This window comes from Cydia strobilella, chromosome 3 (genome assembly GCF_947568885.1).
Source record: "Cydia strobilella chromosome 3, ilCydStro3.1, whole genome shotgun sequence".
NCBI lineage: Eukaryota > Metazoa > Arthropoda > Insecta > Lepidoptera > Tortricidae > Cydia > Cydia strobilella.
Window position 1 is genome coordinate 21,390,928 of NC_086043.1, and position 26,366 is coordinate 21,417,293.

A 26,366-nucleotide genomic window follows, 5' to 3' on the forward strand; every position below is an offset into this window, starting at 1 on the left:
TTGGCCTCCGACACCAAAGACCGCCATGCTACTCTGTCCAAAGCCGTTTCTGTCCAGTCGACGGCGCCGAGTTAACCTAATAACCTTACAGGGTCCAAATAGCAATGGCATAGTAGAGTCAGCCTAAGCTAACTTTGGACCGAATTGAACAGAAAAAATTGAGATAGTGTCAACTTGTCAAGTGACAAATTGCCATTAATGATGACATGGCCAGTTGGCCACACTTTGTCATTGGAAATGCCATGCAAAGTTTGCTTGGTCCGACTCTATTTTGTCTCGATTAAAATTTTAATTAAGGAAACTCGGGGTGAGTTCAACCAACGTCAATCAAAGCAGACAAAGACAGATCACTCTATAACTTAACTAACTTAGCGGTTACACTCACGTGTTTTTAGTCGCTCGCGCGACATGTTTCGGAGAGCCTAGGTCTCCATTTTCAAGCACTAACAGTGCCTCTATAACTCTAACTTACTTAGGAACTGTAGGCTTTTTAAATAAAATAGACGTCATAAGTAACGAAGCCTTTAAACCCTTTGATCTTTAGTTCATCAACCTTGCCTCAGTCCTTTGAGGCTAGGTACTTTGGTCGCTTCTTTGTCGGGATCTGCGAAACTCTCACCTCGCCTTTGAAAGCCGCACCCAGGAAGCTACTATATATATTAATCGTAGTTTTATGTGCGATGGTCTTATTGTATAAGGTTAGGGTTCACTTAGATAAACATAGTTATTTTTTTATTTTTTTTATGATGAATAGGCAGGCGTTTGACCACGATCCCACCTGATGGTAAGTGATGATGTGGTCTACGGTGGAGCACGCTTACCTATGAGATACCTATTAACTCTTGCCTTGAAGAGCTCCAAATTGTACTCATGCGGAAACACAGACCCGGGCAGGGCGTTCCACTCCTTGGCAGTTCGCATAAGAAACATACATACAGTTAAAAATATACAATACAATACAATATAATACAAATTATTTATTGTTTGAATGTGAGTGGATATAAATGGTGGTAGGGTTAGTATTTGGTTACATCACAATCAGCCAGAATTTGGTGTGCAATACTCTTGACTCTCAATGTGCATGCCGTTAACCACATATTTGTGTCCAATTGAGCTTAAATTTGCTTTTGCATATTTACATAACTATAGGTAGGTACTTATAGTACAGTTACAATTAATTATCTTTTAATAATACCTACAACAAAATTGATGCCATCACGAAATGATCTGTCGCGCTGTCGTTGTAGGCGGGTACGTTGGCGGGTTTGGGTCACCCAACACTTGTAACGATACACAGCACGGACTCAGTATGTCCACTACACTGTCACAACACTTCGATGCTGGCGGCAGATGTCGCATAAGAGACAAAAATAAAAATACGTGAGATAAACTGTTTTATTAGCCTAAATATTAACTTACTTAATCAAAAAACCGGTCAAGTGCGAGTCGGACTCGCGCACGAAGGGTTTCGTACCATTACGGAAAAAAAAAACAGCAAAAAAATCACGTTTGTTGTATGGGAGCCCCATTTAAATATGTATATTATTCTGTTTTTAGTATTTGTTGTTATAGCGGCAACAGAATTACATCATTTGTAAAAATTTCAACTGTCTAGCTATCACGGTTCATGAGATACAGCCTGGTGACAGACAGACAGACGGACGGACAGCGGAGTCTTAGTAATATGGTCCCGTTTTTACCCTTTGGGTACGGAACCCTAAAAATGCCAAAACATGATTAAATACTGGCTAGTTTGACCAAAAGATAATTTGTTATTGATTATACCGGAAAGCACACACTAATACAGATGGCAGCAAATCAAAAATAAAATTATGAAGAAAGACATATTCAGAGTACGAAAACTCACTTAAAAAGTTTGCCGTTAATAAAAGGGTACAAACAAGAGTTATCAAGTTTGAACTATTAGTAAAAGTACAGTGATTAAAACTTGTGCCTTTGGCTACAGTTAAGTTGTACTCAATAATCTAGTTTAGTTTATAAAGAGTTGTTCGATTTTCTGAGTTGACTTTAATGGACAAAATACTATGTAACTTCCAAGGTTTATTTGTCAAACTATAATTTCCAACAAAGTTGTTTTGCTAACTGAATGTAATGTTTTGCGAATTAATTTGCATAATCATCTGTTAAATCTGAGATTTTTATAACCTTAGATACTTTAATGGCCATAAAATAACAATAGAAGACTATCGTGAGACATATACTAACTTAGCTAACTTAGCGGTTTCACTCACGTATTTTTAGTCACTGGCGCGACATGTTTCGGAGAGCCTAGGTCTCTATTTTCAAGCACTAACAGTGCCTGAGTGAGTACCGTAAAATGGGATGAGTAGGAGCAAAACTGACATTCAAACCTCGATAACATTTTATTTTTACGTATGCAAACTGAATGGTATATATAATAAGTGTTGCGGACGTTTGTATTTTTGTTTTTATTTTATTTTGGGTAGTTCCATTTCATAACTTTAACGATAAACAGGAAAGCCCACCTCCCCCCGTAGTCCCTCGTAATTGGGGTGAGATGGGTTTTCATACAAGGGTGATTTTGGAAGATTGTTGGATCGATTTTTTTAATTATGAGTATTACTATAGCTATTTTAAATTGGAATACATTATTTTTGTAGCAGTAGCCTTAAAAACCCATCTCACCCCCATTTCAATCCTTCTCTCCCCATTCATAACCCAACTCTCCCCGCGAACCCTACTCACCCCATTTGACTAAATTCGTATTAAAATGGATAAAGGCATCGTGTATAAAGTTATGCTATTTACTCATACGAGTGTCAGTATAAAATAGGTCATACGGGCAAACTAGGCCTTGCAGCTCCGGTTGTGTACCTATGAGGAATACGGTAGAAATATTTTCAGTGAATACTAATAATGTAATCGATCATCTTAAGAATCCCCGGCAAGCTTGGTTCTCCATACAATGGACATCATCTTTCCTCTTCTTAATACTTTCGATTTAAAGCATAAATATGAACTAAAGCGGTAAAATACAACCTCTGTAGCTCACGTATCAAAGAAAATGAGTTTTCAGATTTACGATCTTAGTTTCCCTTTCAAGGAATCCTTTTAAAACTTCTAACGGCTTTTTGAATGTCTTAAACAGACTGATGACAAACAAACAAAATGGAAGTTAAGAAGCACATTATGCATTAAAGTAATGTATTCCAATAAGTAGTATAATTTATGTTTGTTGTCTTTTCTATTAAAGTTTTCAAGGCAGTTTGTCTGGGAGTAACAAACATCTTGCTTTGATTTACTGTCTTTGTGCCGTGTTTTCGTAGATGACGTAAACCATTCCATATATTTTTAATAACAAAACTTCCGTGAGACACTGATATATTAAATATATTAAACTGGCTCACTCGCCGCTGCCAGCACTGCTCGCTGATGATTGCTCGACATGTTTCGGTCCATAACGAGGAGCATTTTAGAGAGAGCACGCGTTGGTCGCTGTCTGTTGGACCACCAACGCAGTTACAAGATATTCTTTGATATCTTCAATTTATAGAGGACGCGCATTCTGACTGTAATAACGGTTTATGAATTTTATCTGGATTCTTCAACTGAATTCATCATTCGTAGTAAATCATATCAGTAACGTGTCAGTAGCAAAATATGCCTCCTGCTCATTTTAATTACTCACATTAATCTGATTGATAAAAAAAATTGCCGTATGCACCCGGATCGGTGGGCTAAACTGGCTACTGAATGGACACCGCAGACTAGTCAGGCAGAAGCAGACCAACAAAGAGATGGCGGAATGACCTCGACGCTTTTTGCAGCGACTGGCGGGACCATGCACGAAACCGTGATGAGTGGCGGCAGAGGGGAGGCCTTTACCCAGCAGTGGGACACAAGAAAAGCTATTTAAAAATAAATAAATAAATAAATATTATAGGACATTCTTACACAGATTGACTAAGTCCCACGGTAAGCCCAAGAAGGCTTGTGTTATGGGTACTCAGACAACGATATATATAATATATAAATACTTAAATACATAGAAAACACCCATGACTCAGGAACAAATATCTGTGCTCATCACACAAATAATTGCCCTCACCGGGATTCGAACCCAGGACCATTGGCTTCACAGGCAGAGTCACTACCCACTAGGCCAGTCCGGTCATCAAAATATATATTTAAACCCTAAAACATCTCATCAATCATGAATTACTTAGTCAACTAAAAATCTCGAAAAATCGGCTCGTAAAAATCGAAAACCTATCGACAGGGGAACCATTTCACGTTAATTGATTGAGTTTGGCAGTTAGACCTAATTACCCACGTCCATCTAACTCATTAGGGGATGACCTGGCTTTTTTATTTCAAAACTTCTAATGCCTTCAGAGTATCTAAGGTTGTTGACCTTTCAATATCATTGGTATATTTGGTTTTGGACTTATAACAAAATTGCCTTGGTATTTTTTTCTTAGTACACGACATTTATTTCAGTTTACAAAAGTGCTAACAAAAGGCTAGCAAAGAGTGTATAAGGGAGAGGTATAAACGGGAGTTGGAAGGGGCAGACCTCGGCGGACTTTCTCTGATCAGATCGGGGAAATCCTGAAGAAAGGCCAGGTCAAGAGCACCCTAAACCGGCGAGCGTGTATGAGGAATGTTATGAAAGTGAAGGAAGCGAAAGAGGTATGTCAGGATCGTAGCAAGTGGAAATCCGTGGTCTCTGCCCACCCCTCCGGGAAATAGGCGTGATTATATGTATGTATGTATAAGAGTGCATGGCATCAGCGTCAGTTACATCATTAGTGTTTACTTAATAATGATACGTAAACACTGATTTATTTAAACTTTCACGTTTTACGTATGAATAATTACGAAAACGGGACTTAATCGCTATCTTCAGAGTTGTGTCGACCGAGTGACATCTAGTGTGTAAAACGTTCAAGTTGATAAACAAGACCAAGTTCGGTTAGAACGAAAAACTCCCGCAGCTAGAAGATATTGATGTGATAAAAACGTGACAGGCATGGTGATAGGCGACAAAAACGCGACCATGCTACCGCGCAGGACGCAATCAAGGCGAACAACTTTATAAGAAACTAATATCGTAAAATCGCAAAAAGCAATGTTTTTACAAACAAATGTGTTTACATATATAATCATTATTTTTATACGAATATATGCTTCATATTATTATTGTCTTAAACTAAAAACTATTTCCAAAAAATCCCGTTTCAATAATTATTCCTTGTCTTCAAATACAAATGAATAATCTGTCTTCACAGTTCAGGAGACAAATACTAATCCAGCTCAAAGCTTCGGTTTAGGATCTATAAATACTTATCTCGATACCGGTTCAAATTTCAAATCCAAAACAAAATATCTATTCTAGAAACGGAAGTCACATAATCTCTTTTGTAATCCATAGTATAAAACGAAAATTTGACTTTGAAATTCAAATAAATGTGGTCAAGTTCAAAGCGAAACGTTCAGTTTCACTTACATATTTATGTGCACTCAATTCATGGTTACCGCTGAAGATTGAGTTGTTACAAACCATACATTTTAGATCAGAGAGAACGCGTACATATTAATGATAGCTAAACGACAAGAAGCCCGATTGATATTAAAAAATATTGTCATGGTTTTGAACGGGGGGGACTTTTTTTGCCATTTTTTATGTGACCTTTTTTGCCACTTTTGTGTTCTTTTTAGTCAGGATCACGAGCCCTTTTTATCCTTAAAGGAGAAAAAAAGTGTCGCAAATATTCCATAAATTTTTCAAACTTTCCTTTTTATTACCGCCATAGAAAGTATATGGGGAAATGGTAACACAATAAAAAAAAACCTTGGGACATTTTTTATAGAGCTCGTGATATTGACTAGAAATAACACAAAAGTGGACCCGGGTATGTCCTTAAACTACGTCCGGACCCGGGGGTATGTCCTTAAACTTCGTCCAAAAGAGAGGTATGGGCACTGTGAATGACCTTTCGCTTTGTGTGGTAGGGCACAGGACAGCGGATGTCAATCCAGATCTAGAGCAGAGCCCAACTGGGGAAGTACCTCCACCTTACAGAAAACCGCAGCCAAATAACACTAGACCCTACTCATAGTGTTGTGTTCCTGCCGGTGAGTAAGGTTGCCAGAGCCTTTCTTCACTTCCTTTGGAGTTGCAGGCGTACATAGGCTACGGAGACTGCTTAACATCAGGCGGGCCGTATGCTTGTTTGCCACCGACGTAGTAAAAAAAAAAACAAAAGTGGCAAAAAAGGTCACAATATAAAAAAGGCAAAAAAAAAAGAAACGCTAATCTAAATGATGTGATTTTTTGGTCACGCTCGCCCAATAAATGTACACACAATACATGTCATTATTTAGATACCATTGGTCTCATAATTATACATTAACAGAATTGAAGGCTGTCGAAGATTTCAAACATTCCCAATTTCATCCAAACACCTATTGCTTTAGAAACTGTATTAAAACTTAATGATTATAGCGAAAACATCAAACAATTCACATTTCCTTTGACGTCATACCTTGGGAGCCCAGAAATGGCAGCCCATGCTCTCAACCCATAACCCATCGCTTTCGTTGTAAAGATACAGTCAATAGTAATGTGGATCGATCTGTATTGAAATTTACCAAAGAATCCGTGGTTTCGCTCTTGACTTGACTGTAAATATATACGAAAAAGTTTGTGACAGACATCTTCTAGTACTCACAGACATTCAAATATAGTACATTTTCAAGCATTTTTAATTTTTTTGGGCATGAAAACGTTTTCCCATACCTACTCAGGCAATACTAGGTATCTATTTTTAAAATTTTTAGCTTCTTAATTACATGCCATAATTTACTTTATTTAAACTTTATTACACAAGATAATGGCATTCTCTACCACCCAAAGATAAATACAATTGGTGCAGAGAGGAAAGTTTCTTTAATTAATTAAAAGTATTAAACAATATTATCACAAACAGAAATTTTGTCATAAAAACGGGCGTTTTTCCTCCTTCAAAACATTTCCCACCCCCTTTCACAAACAAAGTCGTAAAACAAAACTCGTTGCGAGTGAAATTCTCGCTCGTAATTAACGCTTATTAAAGGAACTTGATTGATTTAAGCTCGAGATAAGCATATTAGGGTGCTATTGTTCATGAGATATTGGATTTCTGTCATTGTGAATATTTGTTAGGTAAATAGCAAGAAATTGTTCCTGGAATAATTTAATAAATTACTTCTAAGAGGGCCATTACGACGAATCCCCTGATGGTAAACAGTTACTCAACAGCGACCAACAGCAGCAGGTTCGAAGCATCGAGATGTACTCTAAATTAATTATACGCGATACGAGACAATATTTTTGCGTACAACATGCCAGATCTCGAGAAAGAGATGGCCGGACGACTTGGATTCGTTCCAACGGGATTGGCGGGATTTGTTCAGCACAGGGAGGATTGGAAATGGAGAGAACAAACAAAATTCTGTTCTTCAATTCACTGATTTAAACTTTCACGATTTTTACTCATTATTATTCAAAACGACGGGACTTAATCGCGTAAAATAATTTTTAAATTTACATCCGACGTTTCGAGGACGGCGTTGTCCCCGTGGTCTCGGAGAAGACTGGCTAAAGTTGACATCAACATCTTCTAGGCGCGCGAGTTTTACGCGACTAAGGGCCAGTTGCACCAACAACAATTAACAGACTGATTAACGTCAAGCAACAGAGAACTATGAAACTTTCCATACAATAAAATTTAGCGAACGGTAAAACGGTGACGGTTGGTCGAGCATTGCGCGTTATTCGGCTGAATACCGAATAGGTACTTATACAGTATAAGCTTCGAAATAAATTAAACGTGGAAAAATCACTGTCTCGGGCGGGAATCGAACCTGCGACTCTGGATTACGAGTCCATGCACTGCCAACTAAGCTACCGAGACCCCACTCGAGGAGGAGGTGTATATATTTTGCTTCTTAGAATACAGTTTCACGAAGTTAACCTATGCAATTTAGTTACAGCCGTTCACCTCCCAGTCATAAAAATCAACCGGTATATTTTAATCATATTAAAGAGGAAAAAAGTGTAAAAATATATACACGGCCTTATCAAAATGACGCCATTTGTAATCTGCCGGGGCCACTGTTTCGGATTTTGTCGAATCAGTGCGTTTTTTACGAGCGGCCGTCAGTCACAGCCGGCGGTTAATTGTCACGTAATTTAGCGCTTAAAATTGTAAAAAAACTGGATGAATGCGTCGGGCCTGCGCTTTGACATCATTGAAATCAAGCCATACTATGTACCACCTATTTTGTTGAGCTTCAGCCCATTGCAAGTTGGTGGACAAGGTTAAATACCTACCTAGGAAACCTACCTACCTACTGAAAAGGGAGCGCAACCCACCCAGTATCAAATTGTACTGGTAACCATGGTAACTCCAGGTTTAACCGGTTTACCCCGGGTTAGTGGGATGGTGCAAGTGGCGCTAAATGAAACCAGGTTAAAGTTCCGGGCCGAGTTACGCAGCTGAACGAGCGAGACGTGTAAATACACTTTAAACAATATAATATTTCACTTTAATATTACGGAGATTAATCGGGATTATAATGTTCAGTACAAAAATATAAAAAAAACAGATCATTTCAGACTGCGTCGTAAACAGAGCTTTTTCGATCTACCGACAATCGTATTTTGAGTATTTAATTAATATGAAATATTATTGCACTATTTGTTTACGTCGTCGAACTGAGTTTTAAAATCTGTTTACCTTTGAGGAAGTAACACACGGCGACTTATTGCATCGATTTCGTAGCGCGTTTTGTTAAAACACGACTGAATCGCGACCAGTGGCCCCTGGTCGTATTTGCAACGATTGTGATGGTGAAATATTGCGTTTATGTACAATCTTTTAAAATTAAATCGAATGTAACCATTATTTTTCTCTTATTTGGAAGCAACAAAACACGAAATTTTGAATTTTTGAGGTTCGTATTTTTAAAATTTTTGTGTCCACATTATTGTGTAGAATTGCTCATTCTCTAGATTTTGTTATAAAATTCAACATTTATCATCAACCCTATTGAGAAAATACCTAATGTTCGTGCAGGCGTATTTCTCTATGGTGCAGGTAAGATCACATTAGTTATAGACATGTGTAGGTAATGCTCGTAATATCAAATGAGATATCTCTCGAATGCGTAATATGGCATTACGTATCACTCCGAGAAGTCAACCATTACTTTAAACATCACTCATTAGGCGAGCGCGAACGACCGCACGATTTTATATAGATTGACGCGCCGATATGAATGGTCAGTTCAAGTATATACAGAGTGCGCGTAATGTATAGTGCCACTTGTGATCATTTATCGCCCACTGCTGAGCATAGGCCTCTCTTCCAGTACGCAACTTGTCCCGGTCCTGAGCTAATCTCATCCAGAAGTGACCCGCAATCTTCCGGATGTCGTCCACCCAACGAGCCAACGGACGGATTGTGATAGTATCATGTTTGTTCGCCATGCCATCATCGCTTTGTTATCCCACTCGCACTAAGTTAGTGCCATTTCGCGCGCGCCCAAGCGCTGTTCACGCTCCGGCGATGTACCGTGTGATGTCATTATTATCTCGGTGTAATATTACGTTTTCGAAAAAGTAATGTAATACAGCATTACTTTTCTAATTAGCAACCTGTTAAGGAAAAGACGACCCTGACTTTTGAATGATTTGTCATCGTCACAAAACTCCAAACGCGCTGCGTTCCACTACAAAGCGGCGCTCCGTATGTTCTGATCGTTTTGAATATTGAATTCGATTTCGTCATTAATCATCAATACAAAATAATTGCATTCATTCGCAACGGCCTTTAGTACATACTTCTTTTAAAATTATTTTTGAATTTCAAATTAAATTCAGTGTAAATTGTGATTTAAAATAATAATAATTAAGGTATGGGGTATTTTAAAACTTCACTTTTGAGGTTTATTTTCGCAACAAATGTTACCGAATTATCATAATAATTATTTATGAAATAACCAAGTTTAAACTTATGAAAGAGTCTTTGTGTATTTGCACAATAAATTTTAGACTAACGCAGAGGGTTAAGAATGTTTTCCAAGGGTTCGGGCAGATAATATATGTAATCTCATTCTTTAACTAAGTCAAGTGTACTTAGTTAAAGAACAACTTAGGTATAGATAAAATTTTCTCTACTGAGCTCGTTCACTTACCTGTACTAACAATGGCATTCTGTTAAACAAAAGCCATTATTTCTTTTATGGGAGCGCGTGGCCATTGTGTGTGAGCCTCAGGCACACAAAAGAAATAATGGATTTTGTTTAACAAAATGCCATTGTTAGTACAGGTAAGTGAACGAGCTCAGTAGAGAAAATTTTATCTATACCAAATAATTAATGTCATTACGCGCGATTGAAGTAAAACTTCTTTGACGATGATGTTTATCGCTATGTTGGCACTTTGACGCCGTGTGCGTGTGTCACTACTGAGCGTTACTTCCGTCAGGAAAAAAATCTGAGATCCTCCAGTCGCGCCTAACGAAGCTTTACTTTAATAATTACTTCATAAAGACTTCCGTGCAATATCAACAAACAGAAATATTTGCCACGCACATCTACTTCTATAACAATACCTTCTGACAAAACCCATCTCAGCGAATATCCTTCCAAGCCTGACCTATAATGGCCGCCCCACGCTGCGTCTCCGTTGCGTTTCCGTTGCGGCCGGCGCCCTCTAATTGTTCGAGATAATTGCGATCTTCCCTCTGCTTGTTACGAAAGGAAACTTGGGGAACTGCGTCTGTCTATTGCTAGGGATAAAAATGATTTTTTTCCGCCTTATGATAAAAGGTATTTCTAGACGGAAAAGGTAACTATTAATCGTTATTTATGCGCAGCAGAGAAAGTATTTTTTTGGAAACTAATCACTCATTTGGAATGTCGTTTAATGTTCTTTTTAGGGTTCCGTACACAAAGGGACCCTGTTACTAAGACGCGTCTGTTTGTCTGTCCGTCTGTCACCAGGCCGTATCTCATGAACCGTTATAGCTAGAGAGTTGAAATTTTCACAGATAATGTATTTCTGTTGCCGCTATAACAACAAATACTAAAAACAGAATAAAATAAATATGGGGCTCCCATACAACAAACGTGATTTTTTTGCTGTTGTTATAGATTCGGAACCTTTCGTGCGCGAGTACGACTCGCACTTGGCCGGTTTTTTATGATATATCAGGAAAACGAGCAGAGGAATCGTCAAATGGTAAGCCATTACCGTCGCTCATGTACACCTGCAACACCAGGGGGGTTGCAAGTGCGTTGCCGGCATTTAAGATTGAAATAACGCTCTTTTCTTGAAGGTCTCTTTATTTTAAATGAGACTTCGAGTCAATCTTGAAAATTTCAATTGTAGTCAATTGTTGAAAATTTCAACTGTCTACTATGTGTTTTCGAGACTCAGATTTACAGACAGGCATTTGTTACGGACAACCCTGGAAGTCTGGTCACTATGATTCATGTATACATGTCCGCTAAGAGATATACACATGAACAGTGGAGGTTTACTTCCATTAATAATCCCTAAAAAATATCCAGACTTCTACTATAATATGTATTTACTACTAGTGTTGTAACATATCACAGCATAACAGCGCCGACGCTGCCGAAAGATGGCGTAAGACAAACGCCGCCGGCATCTACCTATATATATCTTTATAAAACATGACTATTACCTTAACTGTTAGGCTTTATTATTTTAGCATAAAAGTATTATGACATTAACTATTATTATAATAAATTATGCTTCATAATTTAGAAATTGCATGCACTCAATTGATGTTCACATACATGGCTTTGTCATGTCATGGAAAAACAATTTTCACATGTCTTAATTTATGGTATAACGTAGGGTGACTGGTTATAGTTACTCGTACTGGCCACTCTTAACAATAAGACCTTTATTGGCTTGTTTCTTTCTGATTTGTTAGAAACGGCCAATAACTAAAGCAGTCACCCTAACAATTACGGAACAACAATGTTTAATATTTATAACATATACTGTACAGTTCCTCCGAATAAACTTTTATTTAATTTCAACTTACCGTTCTATTCCCAAGGTTCCGCACGCGGCAGCTCAGGTACGCCGACTTGCCCACTAGTGCTGTGACGTTTCTCGGCGTGGCGGCGTCAAAGGACGGCGCGAGGCGCGCGGCGACGCCGCCTGGAAGAGAGTTGATCGGCGCGCCGCCGGCGACGTCACTTGTCACTGTAACAAAAAAATTATAATAAATACACATTGTAGCAACACCGGAAATAACTTATTTTAGTTTTAATATATGCAGGATGACATGATAACCCTCTAAATTAAATTAGCAAAATCTGCTTTAAATACAATTATTTTAACGATTAAGTGTTCAATATTGATATCAAAGATATTAGTCGAAATTGATAGGATATTCTCAGTTATTAACAACATAGGATTTGTATGAGCCCGAAATAAAATAATGTATTTAGTTGTATTGTAGTCCCAGCTCTACGTCTAAGCTCTACAAGTTTGTTAAATTACGCCGTAATATATTTTAATCTGCACAACACAAATGAAGCTTAATGAATACAATTGCAGTTAAAAAATGATACAATAAAACTCAAAGTTCATAAAAACTCAGGACTAGGGCATCAATGCTAATACAATGGAGTAAACCGACATTTTTTAAAATTTCACTCGGCCAACGACACCGCGTCAATCAATCATCGTTAGACGGCGCGGAGCACTCGTGCACTCGGCGTTGTGGACAAAAAGTCGGTGTTGTGAACAAAAAGTCTTGAAATCTCTAACGTAATGGTAAGGTCAGCATTTTTATCAGAGTAAACAAACAGGAAAATATGCTTGCCGAGGTAACTTTTTAATATCAAAGATCTATTAGGAAATATATAAAGCATATTCAAACAGAAACATGTTAATTTGATGTCATTGTAGATTTATTTATTTATTTATTTTAAACTTTATTGCACAAGAACAAGTACAAAAGGCGGACTTAATGCCTTGAGGCATTCTCTACCAGTCAACCACTGGGCCAAACAGAAATTGTTAAGGTGATTGCAGTGCGATGCGAAAAAAAAAATTTCTAAATATAAATTCTAATACTAACGCCAATATACAAACTAGTAATATTTATATACTATAATACCTTTATAAACTACATCTAGATTCAGTGCATCTCGCTCGTACTACTGCAAGAGGGACGCATTGAGAACGTGTTGAGAACATACGGTTTTTTTTTAATATCAGATCGGAATTTGACAGATGAACATAAAAGTCAATATTGGACCTACTTGTCGTAAGGTTACACCATGATAGGCAGCGTGCATAAACTGTAGGGGGCACACAGGAGACGTCAGATTTTTGGCGCGAGGCGTAAATGTGTAGTTTATGCTTCCAAAGTAGCCCACAAGATGGAAGCACTTGCTTTGGCATTAAGTGTCAATGTACATGTGATGTACATGTTCATGGTTCCGATTCAGGCCACAAGATGGCACACCCTCCAACGCGCATGGTCCCTATAGTACTTAGAAATAACCTACATTTAAAAATTACGAGTTTGCTAAAATCCCTTCACTTCCAAAGCGTCACCAAGCAATATTAAAGCACAAAATGTTTTAACGTAGCCTTACGCTGCTTATGCCTTACTTCACAGCGTCAACCTGCCTGAGATTACGTTCCAACGACGTGAAAATTTCATAAGCTACGCAATTCGCGACACTTGACGAGTTAAACACATCAGAAATATTTTTTTCACCTCAGCAGCTCGAACAAGACTACTTTCGTCACTCCCTGGAGTGAGGAAAGTGCGACTTTCCTCACTCCAGGGAGTGAAGAAAGTGCAACTTTCCTCACTCCAGGGAGTGAAACAAAGTAGCTTTTTAATTTAGTGGAGGCCATAAACTGCCACTTCATACTTTTTTTTCTCTCTGTGTAATTCGAAATACATTTTAACCTTTAATATGTTCTCACTACTGAGGTGAAAAATTATGTGTGCAACACGAGAGCAAAGTTATTTTACATCTCGTGTTTCGCTTCGCTCGTGATTCAATTATAGAGTCTTTCGCTTTCTCGGGACTCAAAATAAACACTCGCAAGAAAAACCAACTTCCCTCTCTTGTTGCACAAATAACTATCGTTACACTTTCATTGCCGACTGTACTTTCTCTCCTTTGCTTGTTTATCAAGCCTCAAATAGCTAATTATCGTTGGTCCTAATTTATTATTTCGAAAAAAACAAATTTTTGTAAGAAAGGCATTAAACATAAATTAACTAAAAGAGGCATATAATTTTAAAGTAACACGGGACTTAGGGCCAGTTGCACCAACAACAATTAACAGACTGATTAACGTCAAGTAGCAGAGAACTATGAAACTTTCCTTCTTCTTCTTCTTCTTTTAAAATTATGGCTTCAGCCCAGTGGGACTATTTCGCCAGTATCAAGGTATTAAGAGGTTTAAAAACGACAAAAATTGTACGGTTGTACAAGACAGTGTACGGTGATTTGTTAGCTCTTGTAAATCGATAGCTAGACTTTACAAGAAGCACGTGGACTACCGGCCGTTGACTCCAAGATGGTGGTTAAACGCGCTTCAAAATTAATTCTCCATTCACTGCACACTACCACATTAGTTTACTGTATAATAAGCTATCGATATTACACTTTAAACAATATTAATGAGCAAAAAACAAAGTAATTAATCACGATGCTAACTATCAAGATGGCGCTCGAACCGGAAGCCCTATGAAACTTTCCATACAATAAAATTTAGCGAACGGTAAAATGGTGACAGACGGTTTGGTGCAACCGACCCTAAATCGCGTAAAAACTTACGTTTGTCAAGATCAAGTGCGGGTAGTTCGCAAAACCCGCGCAGCAAGAAGATGTTGATACAATTCCTCGCCAGTCTGCCTGTGACCACGAACGTAACGTCACGTTCGTAACGTCAGGCCATAAATAAACGTAAGTTTTTACGCGATTAAGTCCCGTGTTGGTTTAACTTTAAAATCACGAGTGAAAATCGTGTTAGTTTAAATCAATATAAAAGAGGCTTGTAAAATTTTATTAATAAGATGGTTTTAGCGTGAAGAAGTAACAATGACCGCCTGATGTTACCTTTATCCAATTGTATTAATATGATTTTGTACATGTATTGCAAACTGTGTGAGGTGTGTAATAATAGTACATTATGATACAAGTGTGCTAAGTTGGTTATCACACACGAGGCGATATTGGCGCTATTGGCGCAATAAGAAAGCCGATGTGTGTAATGACCAATGCACACGCGTTTCATACGACGTTTTTCAACACACTTGCGAGAAAAAAAGAAACTTTCATATTAATCAAATTTTAATAGTTGAAACAGTTAGTATTGTGTGTTGCATCTGTCATACTCGTACTGCCACCGCGCAGGCGGTCGGGCGCGCCGGTGCCCGCCAGTCCGACCAATTAAAGAAGGCTCCCTTTCCATGCATATTATTAGCAATCAGTTACCTTCTTAACTCAGTCGGATAATATAATGAAAAAGCACGAGTGGAATAATACACTGAAAGAGCACGCGTGTTTAATATCTAGGATTATGAGCCAAAAATCGGTGGAATAAAAACGTCGTTTTGAGCAAGTGTGTTGAAAAGAGTATTTTATTATAACAGAAAAACACAGTACTTTCACATTTGAATTTTCGCATGAAGGTTGCGTGAGCTTTCAAAGCTCTGGGAATTGTAGCCCTGCACAATTTCCGGGTAATTCTATGCCTTCCTTATATTATATACTTACAGTTATATATACGTATACAATATTGCGTAAATGTCAATACGGGGGCATAGAGAAATAAGTAATTGTGTGGCTGCGGGGTAAGTGTGGCTGACCTTCACATTTTGGCCTGTTTACACATTGATAAGTGCTTATGCGAGTTCATACATTTGCCACTAAACGCAAGTAGCAGGTAGCCAATGTATGAACTCGCTATAAATACTAATCATTGACCTCACATATATTATATGTTGTAATAATGTATGTTACACGAAAAAGGATATTTTGGCAGCTAGAGGCAGATAGTGGCAATGTTTTTCAGGTTGTAAGAACATCTGCGGTTGCATTTTTATCACCTGTCAGTATGCCTGTCACTTTCGCACTTACATACTTGTTTGAACCTGACAGGCGATAAAAATGCGACCGTGCTAAGCCCGCTGAACATGTTTAAAATAGTGTGATAGTAACAGCAATAACTATGTATTTCCAAAAAAAATATTGTTATAGGTATAAAGTATAAAAGTGCTAACATAATTATATTATACGTTAGCACTTTTGCTGCTGCTTTGTGCTAACATATATTATAGTTATGTGTGTTGTATGGTGACATCGAAGTTACGTAAATGCTTCATAGTGAATCTATAGCATGTCTTCTATGTGCAGGGTGTTTCCGTCGGCTTTAATCGGTTTTACATACACGGCGATTAGCATAATCTGCCGATAGCGAGCAAACTAGCGTAGTAATAGAGCGGTGAAAGGGGACTGATAGAGTCTTTAGTATAAGGATAGAGACGATAAGGTTATCAGAGCGCTTTAATACGCGTATAATGCTTACTGATATCCAAAATTACAAAATTTACACAAGAAGCTTTGTCACAGTCATATCTTATGGCGACTGTACGTAAGTTTCTTAGCCGTGATAAAATATAAAAGGTATCCGTTTTCTATCATACATAAACTTAAATTGCCACTAAAATCCCTTTTAAAACAAAGGATTCTAAGAGCTTCTACACGGTTAAATAAATGGGAAGGAAAATAAATGTTGATAAAATATACAAGGTACATAGACATAGTTAACGCTATCTCTACTGAGCTCGTTCACTTGCCTGTACTAACAATGGCATTCTGTTAAACAAAAGCCATTATTTCTTTTGTGTGAGCGCGTGGCCTTTGTGTCTGAGCGCGTGGCCAATTGAGTGTGAGCCTCAGGCACAAAGGCCACACGCTCAAACAAAAGAAATAATGGCTTTTGTTTAACAGAATGCCATTGTTAGTACAGGCAAGTGAACGAGCTCAGTAGAGATAGCGTTAACTATACCTAAGATAAATACGGGATAACTGTGAAATACGGATAAGTGTGTACTTTAAATTACACATTGATTAGTGTTTATTACGAGTTGCGTTTAGTGGCAAATGTATGAACTCACAATAAACACTAATCATTGAAATCAGGCCCTAATGTCAAGGTCTCCCACACTTACCTCGCAGCCACACTTATCCGTATTGACCTTACTTCATACATTGTCAGCGTCAGCCCCATCCAAGTGAGGACTAAGAAAATATGTGGCCAGTATATATAGTTTGTCAAAGGACTGTCTCATTTCAAACATAGACAGAGAGACTCATACTATCTTTGTCTTACACTAGTACTAGCACCCAAAAGAAAAGGATGAGTATAGTTTTTTTGTTCTTATTTACTGCCAATTTTGTTTGACCAACTATAGTAACCTTAGCACAGAGCGGCGACGTGTCGGTGTAAAGGGGCCCACTGAATATCAGTTCGCCGGACGATATCGGCCTGTCAGTTATTCTGAACTGTCAAATTTTTGTTCTAACTCATAGGCCGATATCGTCCGGCGGACTGATAGTCAGTGGGCCCCTTTACAAGAATCATTTGTCGGTGTAATAAAACCCATTATACGTAAGCCTGTGTTTAAAAGAGACCCTAAAATAAATAAAGGGGGTAAATTAAAGGTTAACAGTAACTTATTTCGTTTGAGGGTGTAATTTGGGGGCGTGGCGGCAAAAGCGGTTGTTATGCGACTTTGTTAGTAATTTGTCTGTAAATACCGTTTATTTATGTTACAAGTGTATGGAGTTAGGTGTCTTGAAGGTAAGAATGGAATGTTTATTTTGGAAAACAAAACAACAATATCGAAAGGAAGTACAATTAATAAGCGAATATAAACTATCGTAAGACATACTAACTTAGCTAACTTTGCGATTTTACTCACATATTTTTAGTCACTCGTGTTTTTAGTTAATGAAACCCAAAATTGTTAAGTATGTGACCCATGAGCCTAAATTAGATTTACCAACTTGTTACAACTATGATCTTATTTTGATACGATATTGAAGCTCATTTGGTGCATACAAAATGAAGTGAAAGTGCATGAGATGCGCTCCAATCCTCAAGACGAGCGTCAAGGTGCACCTAGCGCTAAAAATCTAACTACTGGTTCAAGTAAACGTGAAACTAACGTCATAAATTGACATTTCCACCCAGCCTCTCCGTAAACACATCAGTCTAACACGTGTTTTCCTATAAACACCAATCTAAAAGAGCTTAACAACCAATATATTCCTATTAAGGATCCACATTTACTAAACTCCAAAACTACCGTGCAATCGCCATACGAGTTTCTTTGTCACATAAGCCGTTTTGCGTTACAATGTTAGAGTTGGTATATAAGTAAGGCCGTATCTACATGCAGATTTAATAGTGCACGTGTGCACATACGTCCTATTGCTTCCGGGCGTTGAACGATTGCGGAAATTGCGAAGCGCCTGCACATTAGTGTACACGCGTGTAATCTTGGGTAGGTATAGTAGGGATGTTACTTAGGCTGGGCTGTGGGGTGTGAGTTTAACGGCCCGGACACGACATCGCGCCGCGGCGGCAGCGGCAAGCGGCGGCCATAGGTGGGAACGAAAGGTCTGATCGCTGTGTCTCGCTCCAACCTATATTCCCTTTGAGGTCCCTGGTTTGATCCCCCCAGTATTTATATGTTAGGTGCCTACTGTAAATTTCGTATTTTTTTTATTTATGTATTTAGAAAAATAAGTGGTTGATGATCAAGCGACCGGCTAAGCGTATTCGTTTCATTTTTACAAGCATTTATTTAAATTTATTTTCAATAAAATGTTGCAAAATAGCGCGGTTTTGGGTAAGATGCAATGCCAATTCGCAACAATTTGGATCGAGCATAAATATCTACACTCGCCGGTAACAAACGGTACAACAAGATAGAATAGCCGATGGGATTACCATGCACTGGACTAACCTTAATGCTGTAGCAATGGCGGAATCCTCTCGATGCGACTGGTTCTTCTTAACGTTCAGCACCTTTTCCTCTTTCACACACCGGCCGGCGGTACGCTAAACGTCTTAGGTCTTCTGTCACGCACGTTTTAACACCAAAACACTTAGGTTTGGAGGTTTATTCCATAAAAATAGATTAAATCGATAGCGGTCGATCCGCACGCTCCGGGCGTCTCGTTACTTCCTCTTTTCGCCAACAGAGGCTCTGCTGAGCTTGTCCTTAGCATGCATCCGGGTAATTTCGGATGATCCTATTGGCTAAAATGTCTATATTGTATCGTTTTGAAGTGCGTTTTGGCTTTGCATCGATAAACGGATTGAAGCGCGTGGAATTTTGATTAATTACTTAAAACTAAACGTTAAGAACGGAACATTCCGCCCACCAAAATACCAATGGGATTTTCCCGAATGAAAAAGAAAACGTTACTTAAATATTAGTAAGACTACGATGTACGAAACTAATCTTAAAACTAGGGAACGCTGTTCGGTGGAAGCGATTATTTGGATGGAAGAGGACATAGTTTGACCAGGGGCCTTTTAACTAAGTTATCCTTTGCGGTTCGCACGGTAGCCACCCGAACTACTCCGTCAGGTCCGTTATGGAGAGAAACAACTCGTCCCAACGGCCAATGAAGAGGAGGTCGGTTCTCGTCCTTAATAAGTACGAGTGAATTTACGGTTAACGGTGTTGAGTCTTTGGTCCATTTTGCCCGCTGAGTTAAGGCGTGTAGGTACTCATTTTGCCAGCGTTTCCAGAACTGCTGTTGGAACGCTTGGATAAGTTGCCACCGGTCTAGTCGATTAAGTTTAACGTCCGTGTAGTCAGAGTCTGGGACTGCTGTTAGGGGTTCTAGGGTCAGGAAGTGACCGGGGGTGAGGACGTTCAGATCGTTAGGGTCGGAACTTAATGGACACAAAGGCCTTGAGTTCAAAATCGATTCAATTTGGGTGAAACATGTCGATAATTGTTCAAATGTTAAGACCTGGTCGCCAACGATGCGATATAAATGTGTCTTGGCGGCCTTAATCTGGATCTCCCATATCCCTCCAAAGTGTGGAGCGGATGGGGGGTTGCGTTTGAACGCGATACGTTCTGCGTGCGAGGCTCGCTCGATACATGACGCTAGTTGTGAGCTCGCGCCGACAAAGTTCGTACCACAGTCCGAATGTATGATGTTACACCGTCCACGACGGGAGACGAAACGACGTAGAGCTGCGATGAAGCCGTCGGTTGATAGCGTTGACACTACCTCCAAATGCACAGCTTTTGTGCTTAGGCATACAAATAGGCATAAGTAAGCCTTATCGATTTTCGCGCCGCGATGGGACCCGAGTTTGATGCGAAATGGACCACCGAAATCAACGCCGACTTCAGAAAACGGTTTAGCCTGATTGACTCGAAAGGCAGGAAGGTCGCTCATGAACGGTTGCAGAGGCTGCGGATGAAGACGATAGCAACGGATGCATTTCGAAAGCTGGTGTCGTATCGCTCGCTTAGCCGCGAGTATCCAGAATTGTTGCAGGACTAAATAGTGAGTCGTATTTAGACCAGGATGAAGGTTTTTCCGATGAACGGATTCGATTACGCGTGTCGTAAGTACACACTTTCTAGACAACAGGGCAGGATGCTTATGTTCGAATTCTAAGCCGGAGCGCGCGAGTCGTCCGCCCACCCTGAGAATACCTTGATCGTCTAGGAACGGATTTAGTTTGCGAAGACTACGAGGTAGCTGTTGTCGCAACTTAAGTTTCGATATGACATCGGAAAAATGTCGATGTTGGAAATGCTTGACGATTTCTAGTAGCGCGCGATGGCGTTCGATGTCCGTTATGAACAGGCTTTCAGATCGTGAAGCAGTGCCACGCGCGTTGGCACAAAACCTACGAACATACGCTAGAATGCGACAGACTGTGTCCAACGACGAATATCTCTCTAACAGCTGATCGATTATTGAGGTTTGCTTGATAGGTTCGGTTTGGCTTGTTACGAGAGTTACACGGCGCTGTTCGGAAAGTACAACGTTATTGTTGTTGCGATCCTTCGATATATCTGTTGGCCATTCGGACGGCGATTGAGAGAGCCACTCTGGGCCCGCCCACCATAGCGTATTGGTTAAGAGTTCCCGAGGCAACTGGCCTCGTGAACAGATATCTGCGGGATTCGTTCCAGAGGGAACGTGTCTCCAGCAAGCGGTAGGCACAATGTCCTGCACGTGACTAACACGATTGGCGACGAATGTTACCCAACGAGAGGACGGAGCGCGCAACCAAGCCAATGTAACGGTTGAGTCGCACCAAAGGTAGGTTTCGTGGACAGGCAGCCGTAGCGTGTCCTTGACGAACTTGATGAGGTCAGCAAGCAGCACTGCTGCACACAGTTCCAATCTCGGCAAAGATTGTTTCCGGAGGGGACAAACTCGCGCCTTGGCGCAAACAAGGTGGATGCGAACGGAGCCATCAGACTCGGTGACACGTAGATATACGACGGCGCCATACGCTACCTCAGAACTGTCACAAAACCCGTGCAACTGATACGATTGAGCACCTTCGATGGTGAATTTACGAGGAATTTTCAGCTTCCTAATCTGAGGAAGTTGCTGAGAGAAGTTGCTCCATTGGGAAACGATTTCCGGAGGAGGAGTTTCATCCCATGAAGAGCCGAGAATCCAAAGTTTTTGGATCAGGGCTTTGGCTTGGATTGTTAAAGGAGACAAGAAACCCAAAGGGTCGAAGATTCTGGCGACCTCACTTAGAATCGTTCGTTTGGTACACGGTTGATTAGACGGTTGGACGTTAAAAACGAACGAGTCTGAAGCGGGTTCCCATTTAAGGCCAAGGACCTTAACGGTGGTGTCTTCGGCCTCGGTAAATGCGATGGCGTCCGAAAGACACATTTCTGAGGGCAAATCCCTTAGAAGTTCGAGTCGATTGCTTACCCATTTTCGTAGCTCAAAAGCGCCGAGCTTGAAAAGTGCGATAATTTGTGACTTGATGTCACAAGCGTCATCCAGCGAAGAACTTCCGGTAACGACGTCATCGACGTAAATATCGGAAGTTAGAACGGTTTTGGCCTTCGGGTACTTATGACCTTCATCGTTGGCCAATTGCTGGATCGTTCGGCAAGCAAGAAACGGAGCCGAGGAGACCCCGTACGTTACGGTGTTCAATACGTATTCCTGAAGAGGCTCATCTGGGTGAGCTCGCCAGAGAATACGCTGGTAATCCCGGTGATGCGGAGCAACGTTAATTTGACGGTACATTTGGCGCACGTCGGCCATAAAGACCACTTCGTGCTCCCGATAGTGAAGAAGAATCTCCGCAATGTTGGATTGTAACTTTGGGCCTGTCAATAGCGAGTCGTTAAGCGATTTGGACTGCGCATCTCTAGCTGACGCGTCGAAAACAACGCGAAGCTTCGTTGTGGCGCTCTCAGGGCGCAAAATGCAATGATGCGGCACATAATACCTGCCTTGACCCATGTGCTTAGCAGGCACCAATGACATGTGACCCCTTTCGATGTAGTCGGTCATGAACTCAACATATTGTTGTTTCAAGTCTGGGTCACGAGAAAGGCGCTTTTCGATAGCATGGAAGCGTCGTAATGCTATCTCCCGAGAGCCTTCAAACACCGGCTCAGCGTTATTTTTGAAGGGAAGACAGACTACGTACCTACCAGTCTCGTCACGGTAATGCTCGTTGGTGAAACTATTTTCACAGAGTTGTTCATCTGGGGTTAATCGGGAAGACTGTGGAACGGTATCGATTTCCCAGAAGCGTTGAACGATATTGTTTAAGCTCTCATCCTTACTAGGTGACGGTACACTTAATAAAGACGACGATGCAAGTCGGATCCTTCCGACAATCAGCCATCCGAAGACAGAATTGAGAGCACGCGGTTTATTGACGCAGCGTTTCAAACGTTGGTCGAGAAGTGACTCAGAAAAGACATCGGCAGCGAACAAGACATCAATTGGACCAGGAATATCAAAACCAGGATCAGCTAACGGTAATGTTTTGAGTTCATCCCATCCATTCGTATTGAGTCTTCCTATTGGCTGTTCGTCACAAATGTGCGGTGAAACGAACATTTTCAGACGAAAATGTACGGTGTCCTCGGCACCTACATCACATGTGACCTTGCCAGTCACTGTTGCGGGTGCACCCCCTAGCCCGCATGGCCCCTCACTAGTCGGTGTAGGCTTCAACTTTAGCCGTTGTGCCGCGTGTGTCGTGAGAAGGTTATTTTGACTTCCGGTGTCGAATAACGCCCGGAATGTCTGAAACTCGCCTGAAGCATCACGAAGTTGAACAAGCGCGGTTGCCAGTAGTACGGTCGTATTCGAAGGCGAATCGGACGGAGTCAACGGTTCTTTAGCGAGTAAGACGACCGAGCTTGATTTTTCACCAGAAGGTTCGGGACTGCTGGCAGCTTGCTCTCGGTGTAACAGAGTGTGGTGCTTCCGGTGACATTTCTGACAAGAGAATATCGATGTGCATTGTCGCACTGAATGAGACGCGTTAAGACAGTTGTAGCACCATTTCTTCTCTGTGGTAACAGCCATTCGTTCATCCACCGATTTAGCTAGAAAGGCCTTACAGGCTGAGATGTGGTGCTCTTCACCACAGAAGGAACATTTTCTGACAACTTTCGGAGTTCCCGAAACCCTCGGAGTTCCCGAAACTTTCGGACTTCCCGAACCCTTCGGAGTTCCCGAAACTTTCGGTTTCACCTCTTGTTTGTCACCACCCTTTGGAAGGGGGTCCACGGTAGAAGAGAGAAGTGTGACGTTATGTCGCTTCGGTTTCTGTATGGTGCCCGTTGCCTCTTTAGAAGTATTCGTGTTTTTAGAAGTAACGGCGGTAAAGTGCGTATCGCGCAACAAAGCTTCGCCTTTCGCGTGTAAAAATGCCCTTATTTGCTTGTACTGAGGCATCTCCACGTTGGCGTGTTTTTCCTCAAACTCGCGTCGTAGCTTTGTATCTAACTTGGCCAGAATATTATAACAAAGGACAAAGTCCCAATGTTCGGTCGGTAACTTCAACTGTTTTAAAATAGTTAGATTTTCATCGATTGTATCGAGCGCGTGTCGGAAATCTTGAGCGCTAGCCGTTTTAAAACTGACATCCAAAATGTCACGCCAACACGTAAAAGCTAAGTCGCGTTTGTCCTCGTACCGGGACTTAAGAGCATTGTATGCACTTAAATAATGTTCACTTGCAACAGGAAACGTTCTAATTAACGATAACGCGTCACTGCGTAAAACGGACACTAAATAATGAAACTTCTCAATCTCACTCAAAAGGGTCGATTCGTGAATAAGCGCATTGTAAGTCGCGATGAACTCGGGCCACTCCTTAATGGTACCCGAAAAGGTCGGTAGCGAAATTTTTGGAAGTCGCATATTACTACTATGCGACCCGGTTGTAATGTCCTGTCTCGAAATATCCGGTGGTTGAGACGAACACGGTAAAAATTTACGCTGTATGGCAACTACGTTAAAATACGCTTCGTCGAATCGTTCCTCAATTTCGTTCTCAGTGTCGTCGACACCATCCCCTAATAGATCCGAAATGATAAGATGAGACTCTTGAAAACTATCAGCGATATTTTTTATCTCCTGACAATATGAAAGAAATAACTCGACTTGTGACTCATCGGTATTGGCTAAGGTCCCTATTTCCAAAGCCTTCGCTATACGGTTATACGCTATAGTTCGTTTACGTCGTAAACTCGGTAGGTTGTTGACAGTATAAGTTGTATCGGTACATTTTTTACCTACATTGGATTTAGATTTACGCCTCGTTAGATAAGACATTGTTTAAGGTTAGAAAACAATGTTTACTAATACGCAAATAATATACGCTAAAACAACAAGCTCGTATTTAAAAACACTATCCGTTATCAGTGATAGCACAAATAAAACTAGCTTCGATGTTTGTATAACGCGGCAACTATTAAAACCGGCACTCCGAGTTCGCGGAATTAATGTGGTAAAATTTATCAACTTAGTCAATTTATACGAAAATGCACTCAAGTGGCACTCGGTACGGTTAGCGATAATCGGAATAGTCAATATAAAATAAAAATGACAGAAAGTCCAATATAAAATTTTGGAGATTTGGAAATACCAAACTGAATAAATAAAAAGTATACAATACCTGTTTTCCTTCACAGTTATTAATACGATAAGTTGGATTTCCAAAAATATAATGACAATTTTTAATCCGATAAGTCGAGCGGTCAGAAATAAGAAAATGAGTTGAGTTATACGAATTCCGAACACCTGAGTACAACACACGTTCACGACTATGTGGTTATTTAAACCACGGGAGAAGACCAACTAAACGCAAGATTGAACTACGTACAAAACTCCGTGAGACGGAGATCTCGTTACACTGGGACGCGGATTTCTCGAATATTCGTCGGTAGGGAATATTGTAAGTTGTAGTTAACGTTATAAAAATTATAGAATTACTTAATAAATCGATTATTTATGATGTAATGGGAAATGATTTTGTTATTTAGATAACAACGATTAGGTATATTTCGAGTTTTAGTGAAATTATTATGCAGTTTTTTATCCGGTAAACGATGGGGTAGCGAGATAAAATGAACCAAAGACTTTTTGATTTTAACTTCGTAATTACGCGATAAATTGACGTTGTAATTCGTTTACACGGTAGGTAAGGATATTAAACGAGTACGAACGACAATGGTAGAAAGACTAGAAAAGTTACGAAGTAAAATTGGTAATTGGTAGGCCGAGTGTGAATAAAGGTCAAAAGGTCGTTCCCTGGTTTCGGCACCAATAAAATGTTGCAAAATAGCGCGGTTTTGGGTAAGATGCAATGCCAATTCGCAACAATTTGGATCGAGCATAAATATCTACACTCGCCGGTAACAAACGGTACAACAAGATAGAATAGCCGATGGGATTACCATGCACTGGACTAACCTTAATGCTGTAGCAATGGCGGAATCCTCTCGATGCGACTGGTTCTTCTTAACGTTCAGCACCTTTTCCTCTTTCACAAGTTTATTGTTTTATGTACAGTGAGTTGCAAAAGTGCATACGCACTTGCATGCACTTGTGCAGGTGTGTTACCAAATCACCTACCTAAACCTTATTATGACAGTATTATTTAGCTGAAAAAACAAAATAACTTTTTTTTTCAAAATGCCACATAGAATATGTTTTGGAAATAAATATTTGGCGAAAACAATTTTCGCGAACTGTAGCTT

General features: G+C 40.1%; 2 protein-coding genes across 2 annotated transcripts in view; both read right to left on the reverse strand.

Annotated features, from left to right (window-relative positions):
- Positions 1–26,366, reverse strand: part of LOC134756100 (zwei Ig domain protein zig-8-like) — a 660,767-nt gene that overhangs the window by 476,660 nt on the left and 157,741 nt on the right. Inside the window, exon 3 of the mRNA XM_063692913.1 lies at positions 12,111–12,274. Coding sequence (XP_063548983.1) covers positions 12,111–12,274 — 164 coding nt within the window. The remainder of the gene's footprint in view (positions 1–12,110; positions 12,275–26,366) is intronic.
- Positions 19,621–25,217, reverse strand: LOC134756181 (uncharacterized). Its single transcript, XM_063693008.1, has 2 exons — positions 23,823–25,217; positions 19,621–23,768 (listed from the first exon to the last, which is right to left on the reverse strand). The coding sequence occupies exons 1-2, from the start codon at positions 24,937–24,939 to the stop codon at positions 19,621–19,623; spliced, it is 5,265 nt and encodes a 1,754-aa protein (XP_063549078.1). The 5' UTR covers positions 24,940–25,217.